Source organism: Gigantopelta aegis, chromosome 3 (genome assembly GCF_016097555.1).
Source record: "Gigantopelta aegis isolate Gae_Host chromosome 3, Gae_host_genome, whole genome shotgun sequence".
NCBI classification, from domain to species: Eukaryota; Metazoa; Mollusca; class Gastropoda; order Neomphalida; family Peltospiridae; genus Gigantopelta; species Gigantopelta aegis.
This window is the reverse complement of record NC_054701.1, coordinates 78,019,369-78,038,568: the sequence shown is the minus strand read 5'-3', so window position 1 is coordinate 78,038,568 and position 19,200 is coordinate 78,019,369. Positions and strand designations below refer to the sequence as shown.

At 37.2% G+C, this 19,200-nt stretch overlaps 1 protein-coding gene across 2 annotated transcripts; it reads left to right on the top strand.

The window, feature by feature from the left end:
* The first annotated feature begins 74 nt into the window (after positions 1-74).
* Positions 75-19,024, top strand: LOC121392829. 2 transcript variants are annotated; one of them, XM_041523895.1, is made up of 2 exons: positions 75-144; positions 17,857-19,024. In XM_041523895.1, exon 2 carries the CDS (start codon positions 17,935-17,937, stop codon positions 18,898-18,900), a length of 966 nt encoding a protein of 321 aa, XP_041379829.1. In that variant the 5' UTR covers positions 75-144; positions 17,857-17,934; the 3' UTR covers positions 18,901-19,024. The 2 variants fall into 2 exon arrangements, with proteins under 2 accessions (XP_041379829.1, XP_041379838.1); XM_041523904.1 differs by lacking the exon at positions 75-144 and adding an exon at positions 9,894-9,977.
* The last annotated feature ends 176 nt before the right edge of the window (positions 19,025-19,200 follow it).

The following is a 19,200-nucleotide window of genomic DNA, read 5'->3' as shown; positions in this document are numbered from 1 at the left end:
GTTCGGTCTTGTTCGGAAATTATCGTGTATATTCGTAAGTCATCCGTGGATTTCCGAATGCATTGTTATTTTCCTTTTATCGCAAAAGTTGGTTCTTGTGGTTGATCTTGAAATTTATGGAAACATTATTAATGCAGAAGTCCGGTAAGATTATAAATGTTTACTTCTGAAAGAAGTTTCATTTAGTGAGGTTTCTGATTGACAATTCGTTTTTTTATGTTCATAAAAGAACCCGCTATTTTCATAATATTGTCGTTTAACCTGTACAACAGTAACCAATTTTCGTTTAACTTGCTCCTTGGTCCAATAAGTTAATATGAGATTCTTTTCTGTGTATAAAATAGGGAGTTGTTGAGACCAGATTGGCAACATCACATTTATGCTATACTTAATGTGCGCACCATTTTTGTTGTTGAAAGCGAACAATTTTAAGGATTTCTTCGTAATCGAACATCTATGATGATGATCTAACTTCTAAGGTCAATAACTTTTAAAGGGACATTCCCGAGTTTGCTGCATTGTAAGATGTTTCTGACAAATAAAATATTTCTACGATTAAACTTCCATATTAAATACATTTTCTTGTTTAGAATATCAGTGTGTATATTCAATGTGTTTCTGGTCGTCTTAATATTTGTAAGAAGCCCAAACTGGATTCTGTCTTAAAATAATTTCCTACGTACGAAAAAATAATATTTTTGGAAATAAACTGAAATTTAACATAGTAAAAATATTAGAACGATCAGAAACACGTTTAATATATAGTCATTAATATTTTATGCAGAAAGATATATTTGATATGTAATTACAATCGTTAAAAAGTCTCTGTTAGTCGATAACATGTTAAAATGTTGCAATAAACTCAGGAATGTCCCTTTAACTAAAGTCCGAACCAAATTGTTAATAACTATGATAAATTACTCTCCTACCTTTAATTACTGATAGATTTTATCCACTTTTTGTCCGAACATAAATTGTGAAAAAGCCATTACAGTGACACAGATTCCACAAACAATGTCACCGATATGGACTTCACTGAGATTGCATATAGGACAAAATACATGCAATTTTTCACAGTCTGCCATTTTGCTTTTTTGTGGAATACTCTTCAAGAGGGGTGGAAGCCTCCCAAGTATGTGAAATAATTAATCTGATGAGTGCATTATACCTTAGGGCATGTCATGGCGTTAGGTTACAATCATATCGATTCCTGTAGTGTTGGTAATGGTTAACAACATGTAAGTTCAATGTCATGATTGAACTTGAGAATAATCAAACTAAAGCTCTGTGGGATCAGATTTAGGGAAAAAATTATATTTTAAACACAGTAACTTGCGACCATTTGGTTGTCAACGATTGCCAAAGCATCACATGGAGTTTCCTCTAGCCTTCCCCTACATATTATCAATATCAATACGGGGAGGGCTAGATGTGACATACGGTTGTCAACTCACCACCTCAGAATCGGCTTTGGACTTGCTCTCGTGGTTCGTCAACACTCCCTAAACGCTTTAGTCAACTCGCCCCCAAAAAGTTTCCAATCGCTCCATTGTTTGTTCATCTCGCCTGAGTGGTTGGTCAACTTGCCCCAATTCCATTTTAGTATTTTTACTACCCATAATTGTGACGATATCATTAAAAATGGACATCTTACTAGACAAGCTACTAGTTACTTTAAGGCAAGATCAAGTGGTAACGGAGGGACATTTTACCTGTTACTCTTGTTTTAAATGTCATAAATTAGCTTTAAATATTCAGTAACAGAGGGACATAAAATACACATCACATAAAATGACTTGCTATGGGTTTTTTATCTGCTGTACTACTACTAGGCATCCAATATTGGAACTAGGTTTTATAAACAGAAATCAAGCTAACATATGTACATATAAAAATATTATAAATCTGAAATACGTCACTCATTAATTATATTTTTAATAAAAATAAATTCATGGTAACGGAGGGATGCATTGAAAAAGTAAATTACTAATGGAGGGACACATTTTGTGGCATTGCATTTTCATTCTTATTTGAACCATTACAAAAGTCTAAATGGATTCATGTATATGTATCAATAAATAGTATAAGTATAGTTTAACATCAGTGGTTCATTGATATTTTATTTTGGATCAACTCATTACTGAACACTATATATCCAAGTATATGTGCATTGCCAAATTTACTTACAATATTAAATTTTAGCTACTTTTATGCATAATTTGTTTTTTAGATTTTTTTAAGTTCTTGTCATATCAACATACTTTTGGATTGGTATTGTAGCTGATGGGTTCCTTTACACTCTCTTTTAATTGTCATCAATGGGCTTTTGAAATTGTGAAATGGAGGAATATAAATTGCAGGTCATAAAATGACTCTTCATTTTGTTTTCATATTTGCTGCACATGCTAGCTATCCAATACTGGAACTAGTATTTAACTGAAATCATCAACATAAATCTGAAATTAGAAATACATCACTCAGTAATTATATTTTTACTAAAAATTAATTCATGGTTCATTGTTACAGGATATGCATTTTACTTCCACCCAATCACCCAAGGCAGGTGAAAACATTGGGCGAGTCAAAACCTTAATGTGAGTTGTCCCCCTGGCGAATAAAATTTTGTGCATTCGTTACAGCATATGATTTCAGAATGTCCAAAATGTCATGTTTGTAAAACAACCTAGTTTTTTTCTTTTGGTGTTCTCTATAGCATCTTTATTTTTCTCAACAGACAATAGGTATTTTGACTGTAGAACAGTTTAATGTAAATTATATTAACAGGCAATGATTGGGCTTATAAAAATGAATATGTGTATTAAGCAAACATAAAGCTAAACAATATCTTTCATGTTCCTGTTTAAAATTTCAGTTATTACAACTGCCCCCATTTCCCTTGGGCTTATAATTAGCATTAATGTGTGAAGGAAATTAATTACTCTTAGTCTGCCAGAAGTAGAGATACACAAACTTTGTGAAGTGATCCAGTAACACCTTTTAGTCTTTTATAGAAATATTATTGCCCAAATTAGACTTATTAGTGGAGCTATGTAATCCCTTTAGAAGGTAATATCTAAAGACTTGCAGTGTTTGTGAACTTCAGAAGTTAATGTTATATAAATGATTTTAGTTCATTTAATCAAAATACATGTACAGGTTTTTATTTGGCCATAATAACTAAATTTAAATAAAAAAAATTATTATTATTATTATTATTATATCTTATTTATACTTTCAAGCTGTTAATTTATCATATGGATTAAAAAGACTAAAAAATTTGCTTTGACAATTCTTTTTAGAAAAATCATGTTTTTGAGAAAGTATATTTTAATTAATTACTACCAAGTACTTATACTATTTAAAAGTGAAACATTTTAGCTAAATATGTAAAGTAAAGTATATTTTGCTAGTTAAAGTTGTTTAATATGTTTTTTAGATATTTTTTTACTGTCTAGTACCGTCTAAAAAGGTATATATTTTGTACAGAAAGTTATACTCTTGTTGAAGTCTAAAATGTGATTTGATAAAATGGTCATAATTTTTGAATCCATGGCTAGGTGTATCTAAGAACTGTAAACACTAAACAGTTTTGGAAACTAGACACAAACAGCTTTCTGATCATACCACACAAGTTACTGAATTCAGAAATCATTTATTTTCTCAGATGTGTCATTTTGCTTGATCTTGCCCTTTAGCTAGATGGAACTGTAATATACTTGCATGCCATAAAATACAGTGGAGGTTCAAAAGTGTGAACTATCATAGTAGTAAAACAAGCAATGAACAATTATTAAACTTTTCTTTTTTTAATTTGTCTGCTATAACCTGATCGACAGTTCCGCACAGTTAACTTGGCTCTACCAAATTATCAGTCAATCAACCCAGTGAGTTTGAAGCATGTAATTTTGGTATGCATGGGACTGCAGTAACAATTAAAACTGCATGAATGCCATCTGCAATGTTCACAGACTGCTGGTTTCCCCCTGACTAAACATTGATGCCCCAAGACTATATCTTCAATCTCAGTTATACAATAATTAAGGGGCGGGACGTAGGCCAGTGGTACAGCGCTCGCTCAATGCACAGTCGGTCTGGGGTCGATCCCTGTTGGTGGGCCCATTGGGCTATTTCTCGTTCCACCCAGTGCACCACAACTGGTATATCAACGGCTGTGGTGTGTACTACCCTGTCTGTGGGATGGTGCATATAAAAGATCCCTTGCTGCTAATCGAAAAGAGTAGCCCATGTAGTGGCGACAGTGGGTTTCCTCTCTGATTATCTGCGTGGTCCTTAACCATATATTTGATGCCATATAACCGTAAATAAAATGTGTTGAGTGCATCGTCAAATAAAACATTTCTTTCTTTTTAGAATAATTAAGAAAATAATTAAAGGTACAGACTCAGTAACAGCTTTAAGTAGGTTTGAGAGTTCATTGTAATAATACTAATACTGGTATCTTAAGTTTGCAAATGCCAAATTGAATATACTATCATTTATTGATTTAACCAATTTTGTTGCACAGTATGTGTGATAACGCTTTAAAGACATATAACTGGCTGCTCCTAGGTGATGACCAGGTCGCCACCATCATACCATCCAATCAAAAACAAACAATTGAAATTGATTGCTCTGTGTCATATAAGTTAACTACAAGTGCTAAGGCTATAAAAGATTTGAGTTGGGAAAGACGTTTAAATTTATTTTAAACCTGGTTTTATGAGGATATGTAAGAAATAGAATACTACATTTGTACATTCAATTTTGCTCATTAGATATGTTTTAAAACAGCTTGTTGTAAGATAAATGGTCTGTAACGGCCACTCATGTCAGGGCTATAGCTGTGGGTGAGCAGGAAATTTAGCAGGGTTTTTTTTTATTATTAAAGGCGCAGACCCTAGTTTCAGTCCGTAAAAATTGACACCAAGTTCGATTAATCTACAAACCTGCAAGACACATTTGCATATGGTTATAACAGAAAAACTAAAGTCTGAGATTTTTAAACAGGGAAATACTGTCAAAAATAACTTGAGCTTGTCTCATTAACCATTATGTTTTAGATGAACATGTGTTTTTAGAAACTAGGGTATGTCGCTTTAAACCAAGTTATTTTTTTAATAAAATGTCAGTTATTACATGAAATTATCTCGTGAATTTGACGAGTATCAGAGCTAGCCTTGTATGTAGTACTCTCTATATATATTTACAATTTGAGACAAACTTGGAATATATAATACACTACATGAAAGTACCAAATTATAATCATTATCAATAGATACTGGTAATCCGATATTAGGACCACTATAATATAGTCGCATGTGCAGGATATTGTGTGGAAGGGGGGAGGGGGTCTAGACTGGAAAGAAAGTTTCTAGGGGTTTTGAGTTATGCTCACTGGAAAATATATTTTAGAAAAGAAAATTAACTTGCAGCAGTGGTGTTGGTTGAACCACTGAAAACCCTCTCTGCACGTGTGCCTTTAATACGGCCTATAAGTGGTTGTAATGGCAGTTTCACCGTTGGCCTAATATGTAATAATAAATAAGATGACACACCAAAGTAGTAGACATAAATTATCGACAGTAAAATGGTATTGGGGCGAGTTGATCATCCATTGGGTGAGATGACCAACCACTGCCCAGGGCGAGTTGACTAAATATTTTGGGATGAGTTGACCAGCATTCTAAAGAACAATTTCTGTACCACCTAAAGTCTGGACCACATAGTTAACAACTGCAATAAAGTACTCTCCTACTTTTAATTAAGATTTTGTCAAAATGGCAGACAGCAAAAAGTACAGTCATGTTTTTTGTCCTAGGTAGGAGATCTCAGCAAAGTCGATATAGGTACGGTAACATTGTTACTTTCAACTTAAAGTCCGAACCAAATTGTTAACAACTACGATAAATTACTCTGTTACCTTTAATTACTGTTAGTAGTGTTACATTTTCCCCAAATTTTGTTCAGACGCAAGATGTGAAAAAAACATTACAGTGACACAGATTCCACATATGAGACTGTAACAATGTCACCAGTATCAACTTCAATGAGATAACATAGGGCAAAATACATGCAGTTTTCTGCCGTTTGCCATTTTGCTTTTTTATGGAATACTCTTCAAGAGCCTCCAAAGTATTTGACATAAATAATATAAAATCAATTATCTCTACTGGTATCTTTAAAAATAATAATAAAATAATATGATGTCATCACATTTGCTTTTATATCATAACATGTTATGACGTTGTTAAATTTTATGTCATATCCTTTCACTCCTTTTAGAGAATATTCTATAATAAGTTAAAATGGCAGCCGACACAAAATTACATGCTTTTTGCCCATGTGATCTCAGCGAAGTCGATATAGGTGACATGGTTATTATCTAGTATGTGGAATCTGTGTCACTGTAATGGGTTTTTTCAAGATTTCTGTCTGGACATAATGGCGGTAAAATCTAACGAAAAATAAAAGTAGGAGAGCAATTTATTGTAGTTGTTAACATTTTGGTTCAGACTTTAGTGGAATCTGTCATTGTAATGTTTTTTTCATGATTTGTCACTGGACAAAATGTGGGGCAATTAAAGGTACGAGAGTAATTTATTGTAGCTGTTCGGACTTTAAGTTCGATGGCAGTCACTCTTCACATCCTTCTTTTGGCTTTGTACACAGTGCAGGTAGGTATAACACATATCCAATGGTAATTTGTTTTATGTGATATGTTTGACGAATGGTACTTTCTATTTCTTTCATCTTTTAGAACTTAAAACTTATATTTTGTCTAAAATTATGGAAAATAAAAACATACCAACAGCTAAGTGTTGTTAGCTCAATATACATTGTAGAACTAGGAAATATTTTGACAGGAGTTGTGGTAATTTGACCGTTTTTTTATTCATAACAGAATTATCATCTAAATAGCAAATGAGATAATTATACATACACCAGAGTGCAGAAATAGAAAATATTTCACTAGCACGCCAGACCAGAACCAATTAAAATGTACTAGCCCACCAGAATCTCTACTAGTCCGCAAGCATATAGAACAACATATTATTGTTTAAAAATATTATAATTACTTCAAATGATAGATATATATTTGACAAAAACATGTTTAAGAACACTTGGTAAGTGATCAACAACACATGGCAAATGAAATCAAGCCCCAAACCTTGATTGACAAATCAATAAATTTTGAAGTATTCTGGTAAAGACAAAAAAATTTCACATTTATTTATTTCTAGATTTACAAAATTCAAGTGACATCCCGCCAAATGCGAGTACAAATTCTGACAGTCAGAAAAAGACAGATCACCAGTCCCTTTAATGTACGACCGGTAGTTACATTTATTAACTCGTTCGTCAGAATTTTTACTCTCATTTGGCAAGCTGGTGAGTACTCCTGCACTCCTGCTTACATCTCTCGCAAAAAAGAATCTATTAATGATTTGGGGGGGCGGGGGGGGCAGTCGTAAATTGCGCGGTCGGCGTGGGGTCGATCCCAGTCAGTGGGCCCATTGGGCTATTTCTCAATCCAGCCAGTGCACTACGACTGGTATATCAAAGGTTGTGGTATGTACTACCCTGTCTGTGGGATGGTGCATATAAAAGATCCCTTGCTGCTAATCGAAAAGAGTAGCCTATGAAGTGGCGACAGTGGGTTTCCTCTCTCTATATCTGTGTGGTCCTTAACTATATGTCTGACACCATATAACCATAAATAAAATGTGTTGAGTGCATCGTTAAATAAAACATTTGTTTCTTTCTATTAATGATTTTTTTTTTGGTGGTTTTAGCAGGTGAGTTTCTGTTTCATCTTCTAAGTTCTGGGTGTAAACAAATGGACTGCTTTTCGAAAGACACTTAAGTTTTGAGCCCTGGCTCCGTATTCATAAACGTACTTAAGTCAATGTATGATACCTAAATACATACGTAAAGTACATAGATAAGTATCATACATTGATTTAAGTATGTTTATGAATATGGAGCCTGGGGCTTAATTCTCAAAGTTCTCTCCTAAGCTCTCTTTAGCAACATCACATCATCTTTGTAAGTCTTTTTGTATTGCACTATATGACCCACTGTAGATCAATATTGTCATCAACATATGTTGGAGGGGTGGAACGTAGCCTAGTGGTAAAGCAGTCGCTTGATGCATAGTGAGTTTGGGATCGATCCCTGTCGGTGGGTGCATTAGGCTGTTTCTCATTCCAGCCAGTGCGCTACAATTGGTATATTAAAGGCTGTGGTATTTGCTATTCTGTCTGGCATGGTGCATATAAAAGATCCCTTGCTATTAATGGAAAAATAAGGTTCCAGTAAGGAGCTACCTTTCGATCATCTTAAGTCAAATCAACCAAGTAGCTCCATTTTCAATTGAACCATTCAAAATTATGCGTCAAAATTACCTTCAAGAAATTACACAACATTTTCTATTTGGCTTTAATCCTATGGGACATTTGCAAATTCAATAGCACTAAAACCAACCCTCACCCACTATCGACACTGATCATGCTGCTTGTGCTCCCTTGCACACGCTAGCGTTGGTGACCCCCTCTCCCACCCACCCTCCTAAACCTTTTCCTTTCCTGGATAGAGGAGTCAGTGAAAGTCGACACTTGCACCCATGATAGACGTGTGCTACAACTAGCTGATTCTGAATGTGCACAATAAAACTTATGACCTGACCTGACCTAATGGAAAAATGTATGTTTCCTGTCTAAGACTACCGGTATATGTCAAAAATTACCAAATGTTTGAATTCCAATAGCCGATGATTAATAAATCAATGTGATCTAGTGGTGTTGCTAAACAAAAACAAACTTTAACTTTATTAGCAATATTTTCAAGTTAGTTTAGTAGTGTAAATAGAATCTTTTAAAATCAATTACATTTACTTTTAGTAATAAATACACATCATCCTAGGATGTTCATGTTGGAATAACAGATATTATCAAGGTAAATTTTTATTACAAAAGTCGTACATTAAAGGGACATTCCTGAGTTTGCTTCAATTTTTCAGATGTTATCGACTAACAGAGACTTTTTAACAATTGTAATTACATATCAAATATATTTTTATGCATAAAATATTAGTGGCTGTATATTAAACATGTTTCTGATCGTTTTAATATTTGTACTTGGTTAAATTTCATTTTATTTCCTAAAGTCTCTTTTCAATTGTGTGTATTTGTGATTGGCATGTCATTTACAAATGGTTACAGACTTATAGATTATAAACTGGGGTGAGGTGACCCATCACTGGGGTGAAGTGATAAGGGGCATGCTGGTTTTAAGGGAGTTGACAAGCATGTTCTCACGTTTTGCTTTAAGAAACCTAACCTCTGGCCGATTTTACATGTACAGGGTGTTACATCATCTATTGTGTAGGAATAATTATGGCCATCCACCCCACCCACCCCCACCAGTCACACCTCTTTTCCCTCCACCATCTTTTATATTATCCTGTCAGCTCATAACACATCTCATGGATAGTGTGGTTGCCCTCCCTCCCTGACCCCCTCCAATATAAAATTTTGACTAGTCCAAAGTGTTGAGTGTTATCTTCTTGTACACCATGACATGTGCATAGGCATATATACATGTATCTTGGGCTAGACTTCCCAGCAGCTGAACATAACATAAACAGAAATTAGGAGAAAATCATTTATTGATTTTAAGCCGAGTGGAAAGTTTCTGCAGCATGTATTAATAAACATTAGTCACTGAAATGCATTGCTGGTCAAGGGTCATCATGTGTTCATGTACATGTTTGTCATCGGTTGGTTTAACCCATGAAGGGATACTGTTGGGGTTTTTAGTGTCGGGAAACTAGTTCAATGCATTGTCAACAAGTTGACCTGACTTCAGTACTTCATGAATTACATTGGACATGACATAACGGTAAACCGGTAAACGGCTTGCCTGTATCAGTGTGGTCACAGTGGCTTTTTTCCAGTTACAGATGATTTTGCCAGCTGGTAGGTCTCTTGTTATTAAAATACTTATTGATTACATTTGAACCCAGTACATTGTCTCCTGTGATTATACTGTATGGGTTATCAGGATGTAAAGCATGCTTAAAAAGCAAATCCAAAGTGTTAAACTTTTAGATTAATTAAATGCAAAGTGTTGAAGGAAGGAAGGAAGTGTTTTATTGAACGACGCACTTAAAACATTTTATTTACGGTTATATGGCGTCGGACATATGGTTAAGGATCACACAGATATTGAGAGAGGAAACCCGCTGTCGCCACTTCATGGGCTACTCTTTTCGATTAGCAGCTAGGGATCTTTTATATGCACCATCCCACAGACAGGATAACACATACCATGGCCTTTGATATACCAGTCGTGGTGCACTGGCTGGAACGAGAAATAGCCCAATGGGCCCACTGATGGGGATTGATCCCAGACCGACCGCATATCGAGCGAGCACTGTACCACTGAGCTACGTCTCACCCCAACAAAGTGTTGAAAGTCGGGGCTTCAGATCTCATTAATTTATAATAGGGTTTTTTGTCTGTTCTGAGCAAACCAAGGTGGGTTTTTAGTGCAATGATGTTAATAACGGCTGATGAGGAGTTAGACATTCAGAAATGTATTTCAAGTTATTTTAATCCAATTACAACTTGACAATCCATTGATTTTGACATGATTAGTTTAAAGGTTAGCATGTTTGTACTTAATTGGGGCTTGCTCATTTATATATGTACAGTGAAACCCCTCTAAACCGGACACCCATTGGGACCAAGTAAAATGTCCTGTGTATAGAGGTATCCAGTTTAGAGAGGTTAAGTTCTATACTGATTATAAAAAAGGACTGTGAAAAAGGTCCAGTTTTGGGGAAATTCTGGTTTACAGAGGGTCCGGTTTTGAGAGGTTTCACTGTATATATAAACCATCACTGCTGCTACTGGATCAAGAAAAGGGGGGCACATTTTCTGATATTAACAATTCAGAATTTAATTGTCAGGGTTTACTTCAAAGTGGAACTGGAGTAATTGATTTCCCCTCAAATACATATTATATAATATATATACTCTTCAAAAAAAGAAACGCAAAAGGGTACAAATGGGTTATAACTCCGATTTTATGTTTCCTACCGGTTCATGCTTTGTGAATATAAGGTCATTGCATGTCCCAAACACATTCCCACAGTTACATTCGATAAAACGCAGCTACTGTACAATAAAGTTCCAAAATGTGAATATTCGCAAAAACGCAGCCACGTGCAAACCATGTCACCACTGCACGTGCGTTGTCTGCACATGCAACATGAACACCGACAGTATAAAAGTGCAGGGTGTTCGCTTGCCTGGCCTCTGTATCTGGCCGACAGTTGACAATCCAGGACATGCCATGTCTCAGTGAACCGCAGAGAAACAATGCCATCGGCCGACTAGACGCAGGCGAATCCAGAACGGCCGTTGCCAGGGCATTCCATGTGTCCCCAAGCACCATCTCCAGACTGTGGGACCGTTACCAGCAACATGGATCAACACGTGACCTCCCTAGATCCGGTCGACCACGGGTCACTACCCCCGGGCAGGACCGCTACATCCGGGTACGCCACCTTCGGGAACGATTGACTACTGCCACCTCCACAGCCGCAGCAATACCAGGTTTGCGCAGGATATCCGACCAGACCGTACGGAACCGCCTACGTGAGGTAGGAATTCATGCCAGACGTCCAGTTCGAGGTGTCATCTTAACACCACAACACCGTCGACTCCGACTGCAGTGGTGCCAGATTCATCGACAATGGCCTCAACTGCAATGGAGACAGGTGTGGTTCAGTGAAGAGTCCCGATTTCTGCTCCGACGTCATGATGGAAGATGTCGCGTGTATAGCCGTCGTGGTGAACGTTATGCGGCAAACTGCGTGCAGGAAGTGGACAGATTCGGCGGGGGTAGTGTCATGGTGTGGGCAGCCATCTCACACACTGGCAGAACTGACCTGATCCACGTGCAGGGCAACCTGAATGCACAGGGCTACATTGACCAGATCCTCCGGCCACACATCATTCCAGTTATGGCCAACGCAGTGTTCCAACATGACAACGCCAGGCCTCACACAGCACGTCTCACAACGGCTTTCCTACAGAACAACAACATTAATGTCCTTCCTTGGCCATCGATATCACCGGATTTGAACCCAATTGAGCATCTATGGGACGAGTTGGACCGACGCCTCCGACAGCGACAACCACAGCCCCAGACCCTGCCCGAGCTGGCAGCAGCCTTGCAGGCCGAGTGGGCCACCATCCCCCGGGACGTCATCCGTACTCTGGTTGCTTCAATGGGCAGGCGGTGCCAGGCAGTTGTCAACACACACGGAGGCCACACCCGGTATTGAATCCAGATGACCTTGACCTTGGTGGTGTGTCCTATCACTTACTCACAATGGACTAGAGTGAATTGTGAACAATCCTGCAACATTTGGTAATTATCGGACTCACCATTCAATAATTAAATCAATTCTCCAAATGTTACGACAATGTGGTTTTGCGTTTCTTCTTTTGAAGAGTATATATTTATCATATAATATCTTACATTTTCAGTGCAATCAAAATATGTAATATTTTTCAGATCACATACTTAGAGAATTTGATAACTTTGCAAATTAGATTTAAATTAATCAAAGTCACGGCACTAGGTTTATTGACATTTAAGCAAACGTATTAGGGTCACACTCCATAATTGACATATGCATTCATATAGTAATCACATAAAAACAAAACACATTACACACTAGTTTATTTTGATGCAAGGGCATCCAAAATTATGTCATTCGAATTTGACGTCATTTCCATTCAAAAAGACACCTCGCCACATATTCTTATGTCATTTGAATATCTAGTAATGGCGGACTGGAATTAAAGCTGCGTGTCAGTTTACAAAAACATGTTGTATTAAGCTTGAGATTATATGATAGAGATATTATTACCAGCCAGAGGCTCACAAAATACAATTTTTATTCCTAATATATATATTGACGATACCAAAAAACACTGTGGTATTAATACAATGTAACATATATATATATATAACATATATATATATACATATACACACACACAGAGTGTTTTATAAGTAGGTGGTAGCAGGCAGGGATTTTTGGAGGCTGATTCTAATGGGTGTGTGTAATATGGGTTGTATCTAATGTGATAGGGATGGGGAGAGAATGGGGGGAGATGAATGAGTGAGTGCTTTAGGGGTCATTCAAATATTACGTAACACGTTGGGTGTGTGTGTGTATTGAACAGCGTTATATAACACAATTTTGTTTTCTCTTAAATGTGCCATGCCATGACAACAATAGAGGTAACTTTAAACCCAAAACAATTATAAATCAAGCTGAAATGCTATAATACACCAGACATTTTAAAATGGCGCAAGTGAAAACCTGTGGGGTTTTTTTTCCATAGTACAGCAATACGTCACTTTAATGATGTCAACATAGTAGACATGGGTATAAATAAACATTGCCACATTACTTTGTCTGTGTGTTTGGGTGGGGTATCTCCAAGCATTACGTAATATTGGTTTTTTTGGGGGGTGTATGGTATAGCGTTACAGAGTGTTACAAGGGGATGGGTAGGTGTTTAATTTTGACAAAAATAGCCTTACGTAATATTTGAACGGCCCCTTAAGGAAACACAAAGTGCAAGTGTCACATTTTCTTTGTACTGTGTTACATGATACAACCATACTTCTAGTACGGAAATTCATTATTATCATGATCACATTACTAAATGTATCAAAACTATATGTACTAGGAAGTGAAGTGACTTTTAATAATGATTGTTTATGCAAGCTCAACCTTTGGACCTCATATTCTAAGTGGTGAATCTGATAAATAAATAATGGTAGTTCATATATCATGAGCGCACATACATTGTTATTTCTTTTAAAGGAATTATCAATCTTTAACCTGAGTAAAATGAAGGTCAGCTGAAGATGTTTGTTCAAGAATTTCTCTGAATTATACTTTTCACCAATGTGTAAGAAGAAAGTCACTATTTACGCCAAGTGGCAGCACAATACAATTTTGATATTAATTCATTTATGGAAAAATTACATGTTGGATACACAATATGTAATTATTAAACACAAATACATGTAAAAATATTAAAATTTGCAACTTTTAGAGTGGACCTTTTAACAAGCAGGTACACAGGTATTGTATGTGTCTGTAATGCTTATCTGCAATTAAAGTAATATGTGCTTATAAATTTCACGACTGAGGGTGGGTGCGAACAATGCAAAATTTATATGCACACTTATTTTTTTTATCTTTTTATCTCTTTTTTTTCCATAGTAAGTTTTGCAAATATATTTTGTAGTTTGTGTATGTACAATTATGTAACTATGTTATAAAATGAATGGTTGTTGAATTACAAAATATCAACAGGAGAAGTCTGTGGTTGCAAAACAAGGCGTTGCACGTCGCATGCGACGCCGTCTATTTTCGCCACAGTTGCTCAGACTCCAGTTCATATTTTCTTGGTTCTTGTGTGAATTTATAGGTCAGCTTCTATGGGTTAATTTCTTCAGGAAAACTTTTGAGTTTCCCACGAATACAGCGTCCATTACTGCTCATTGCCTTTGTTTAAAAAAAATATTTTGTTTTGATTCGTGTGCACAGTAGACCCAGTGATTTTCTGCGATTGCGGAAAACAGATGGAATTCCCATTGTGAAACGGTAGGTCCTATTTACATAATTACGTCCTAATTACGATTTTCCGCGAAGTTAAAAAAAATTAATACTATTTTACTATTGCCACACGCTGTAAAACTGATGGTTGACCTGTGCACAGTACTATTGGCAAACGCTAGACTGGATTATGCGCTTCACGGTAAACCAAATGGTCACATTGGGAACCAATCAAATACTTCTTCAACGTTAGCGAAACGTTTGCTGGCTGAACTTGGGGCTGGTTTACTGCTTAGTCTGTTGCGCCTGCGCAGATTGGTAAGTTTTTTTTCTCCAGGAGTAAATTTAGCCAGTGGTTTGTCACTAACGCTTGTCTTGGAAGACAGATTTTTACGCTACATATTAAACCGAATGACCATTTCGAGAACCACCAGTCAAAATATGTTTGCAAACGTTTAGCAAAAAAACGACTGGCTGAACGTTGCAATGTTACTTTATTTCCACTGTGTCATGCGTACACTTCAATTTGCAGACGACATTAGACTGTCAAAGAGATGATAAAATAAATGTTTACGTTTTGTGAACCCTAATCCTCGTTGAATAAAGCAGTGCACTTAATTGTTGGACAATCGTGCTTTATGTAGTTATTATAATTGTAGCCTTTGCTCCTGATGTGATTTTTCGCTACTGATATGTAGGCTTACTTTGATTTAATGAGAAATAGCGACGCATGTCGACACCAGTCACTGAGTCAATTTTTGGACCCTTTAATTTGTCACAACTTATGTTAGTTCAATTGTTAATGACATATTGTAGTCTGAAACGGAATTTACAAAAATATGAAACGGAAAATAGCTTCTTTTTTTTAAAATGGAAAACCACTGAGTCATACTTATTCTATTTTTGGGCCAACAATTTCACTATATACATTACAAGTGGACAACACTGCACACTTGTGTCGTAGTAGAGCCCCCACCCCCACCCTGAGTGCCCCCATTACTGAGTGTCTGTAGCTCTCGATAAACCCCCAACTCCTACTACTCTGTCAGTTCCAACGCCTACTATAGTACTTCGTTTTGCAACCACTGGAAGTTGATTCTCGACTATACATGTAATTAAGAGTATTATGGCATCACACCAAAAAAACAGCAGTGACAAAGCCCTCTTGAAATTGCCCTATTTTTCACAATATATTCCAACGTAGAAGTAGTATACTATTGAAGTGCATGCAAAAGTGAATGGTGATGTGCAACCTAAATTCTTGGCTGATGTACAAAAGTACTGTAGTGCTTATTCATGTTTTGTTTGTTTTGGTAGTCTGGCCATGTGCCAGTAAAAAAAATTATTACAGCAATTTTTCAGGGAAAAACCCCACCCAGATTCAGTGGGGACTAACACAATATGCAGATATACACCATACTGATCAGACAGAATTTCACCCAAGCTAAGGCCAGTATTTTTTTATTATTCGGTTTACAAACCCACCGACGTAAATTTTGCTCAAATAAAAAAAAATTGAAATCGTATTTTTCACCTTTTTTTTTTCTTTTTTTTTGCCGCCGACTTCCACAAATAGCTCTAAAGAGAAAAAAAGTTACCATTCTAGTCTATTGAAATGCACATATGCAGATTGTACATACTGTACAGCACTGAGCCCTCCGAGACTACCAGAGGAAGTGTTCAGGAGCTTGAAATGTGGGAGCTTAGAGGTGCCTTGTCAGTCTTATTTTGTTACAAAGAATCCACATCTATCAAAGTAGCCATATTAAAAAAAAAATCACCTCTACTGATACACCCCAAACAGTTGGGTTTTTGGGGGTTTTTTTCCTTCCTCTTACCTTTGTGCACAAAAGTTTTTGTTCGTAAACCTAAAAATTAAAACATACTGGCCTAATTGTATTGTCACTGAATGGGACTCTATGACAGTGTGAGGTTAGACAGAAATGTGGATTACGCAGTTGCCAGTTTAAACAATCCACTGTGTTATAACATAGAGATTCCCCTCTGGACAGTAAATGGAACCTAGTAAAAAGTCTGTTACAGCCTCAGTGGTTAAGCTGTTGGACATACGGCTGGTAGGTACTGGCTCCCATCCAGAGCGAGTTTTAACAACTCAATGGGTAGATGTAAGACCACTACATCCTATCTTCTCTAACAACTAACCCACTGTCCTGGACAGACAGCCCAGATAGCTGAGGTGTGTGCCCAGGATAGCGTGCTTGAACTTTAATTACATATAAGCACGAAAATAAGATGAAATGAAAATGAAAAAAAAAAGTCTGTGCCCTAAGAAGGTTGTCCAGTTTAGAGAGGTTATGTTCTGTAGTGATATTTGAAAAGGGACTTTAAAAATATTCAGTTTTGAGGGAATTTCATCCTAGTTTTCAAGGGTTTCACTGTAATATTAAGGCCAAACAAAAAAATAGGTGTGTTTCCGATTGCATCCCCCCCAAAATTAGGGTAGGTAGGTTGTATTTTTTTTTTTTTTTTTTTTTTTTTTTTTTATTAAATTGAATACTATCATAATAATAATAATAATAATTATTATTATTATTATTATTTATCATCATTATTATTATTATTGTTGTCGTTGTTGTAGTAGTAGTAGTAGTAGTAGTAGTATTGGTATGCGCACTGTTTGTGTATTTCCTTAAATTAATGGGACATTTGTATTAATTTCGTTGTTCTTAATTTAAATACTTTATGCAAACATTTGAGATGCATTAATAATAAGACCTGTTGATTTAAGTGAAGACGAGAATTAAGCTGAATTGATACGATTATATTTAATCGAAATAACCTGTACCAAGGCTATGTTCGTACATTCGGTTACTTCCGTGACCGACCAAGCTGTTCGGTGGTAGCTAATCAGGGGAAGGAACTCTGTTTCAAAAGCTTTTCCATAATTTCTCGATGTTTTTCAGAAGGGATTTACATGTGCAAAATGTATCGTATAATAGTATGTAAACAATGTGCAAGGCAGGAAATACTCTTGTTTGGTGATGTTGTCCTCTTTTATTTTTACATATTTTTTTTCAGTTTAAGAGAGAAAAAAATTAGGGTCGGGGGGGGGGATAAAACTAGGGACGGTCGGTCAACCGGAAACACACCTATTTTTTTGTTTGGCCTAATTAATCTTCATAATTTCTCTCTTTTTATCACTCCTCAATTATGTACTTTTTTCTTCTTCTTCTTTCCAGGTTGGGGATGTGACATTATTTGACATTATATGAAGAAGCAGATCATGTGATGAGGATTCCTGTGATATCCTGACGACCATGACGACAATACGCCGCGACTTGTCGAGGAGGGAGGATTCCATGATCCTCTACCCTCGCAGTGCTGCGTGCCACCTGATCCCGACTCGGGTGATCTGCATGCTGCTCGTCATCATCCAGGGGGCAGTGCTCAATTACTACCTCGTGCTGTACAACAACCGCTACTGGTTCGCATGGATAGCTGGGGATGTCGGGATGCTTTTTGTTTTCCTCATGACCTTCGTGATCTCGTACCGCCATCTCAGCCTGGTGAGAAGGGCCCTAATGTTGGGCACTCCCATCGAGACGGGAAGCCTGCCCATGGGCTATTTTTCCTGGTTTGTGTATTCATGCATGATGTCCGTGCGGTCGGCAATCATTTTCAAAAACTTTGCTTGGAAGTTGGACGAGCAGGACTTCTTTGGTCCCAACACTCTCAAGTTCAACCTGTGTCTGTCTGCGATCGTTTTCCTCATGCTGCTCATGTCTCTCCACGATGCTGTGTCCGGCAGTGAGCGCAAGCGGCACATAGACATCCTCACGCAGACCGTGGTGTTCGACATCCTCGATTCGGTGGACATCCTCGATATCTTCTTCGACAAGAAAGGGGTAGACGCTCTGTTCCCTGGTCTCGACTGGGCCGTCGTGTGCATAGCTAGTCTGAACATGGTGCTGCCGACCCTGTCCCTGATGACTCTGAGCCGGACCCACTTCGGCTACCTGCCTCTGCCCAAGACCCTGGAGACAGCTCACAAACTGGCTGTGCTGTTCCTTGTGAACGCCCCGCTGCTGTCCATCCGTCTGCTCCTGTGGCACAAGCTGGACCAGGACGTGTCCACGTTCATCATGAAGAACATCATTGTCATCTGCCTCATCATCTACGACTTCTACAAGAGAGGTGAATACCGCCGGAGTGACCTTCCTGAGCTGGTGGTTGAGAAGCAGTCCTTCGAGTTGAACATGCTTGAAACTGGAGACAAAAACTGATTGCGATCTATAGCTCGGATAAAGCTCAGAATTTAAAGGTGTTTGGCTGATTTGACTACGTGCAATTTGCTTGAAACTGGAAACAAAAACTGATTGCGATCTATAGCTCGGATAAAGCTTGAATTTAAAGTGCAACTTGCTTGAAACCAGAGACAAAAACTGATTGCAATCTATAGCTCAGTTAAAGCTTGGAATTTAAAGGTGCTTGGCTTATTTAAGAGGTGGAATTTTGCACCTGGAGACATGCTTGAAACCAGAGACAGAAACTGATTGGGATCTATAGCTCGGTTAAAGCTTGGA

Excerpts from the sequence above, each read along its gene's own strand:
- LOC121392829 (XM_041523895.1), top strand. The coding sequence starts at position 17,935 with ATGACGACAATACGCCGCGACTTGTCGAGGAGGGAGGATTCCATGATC.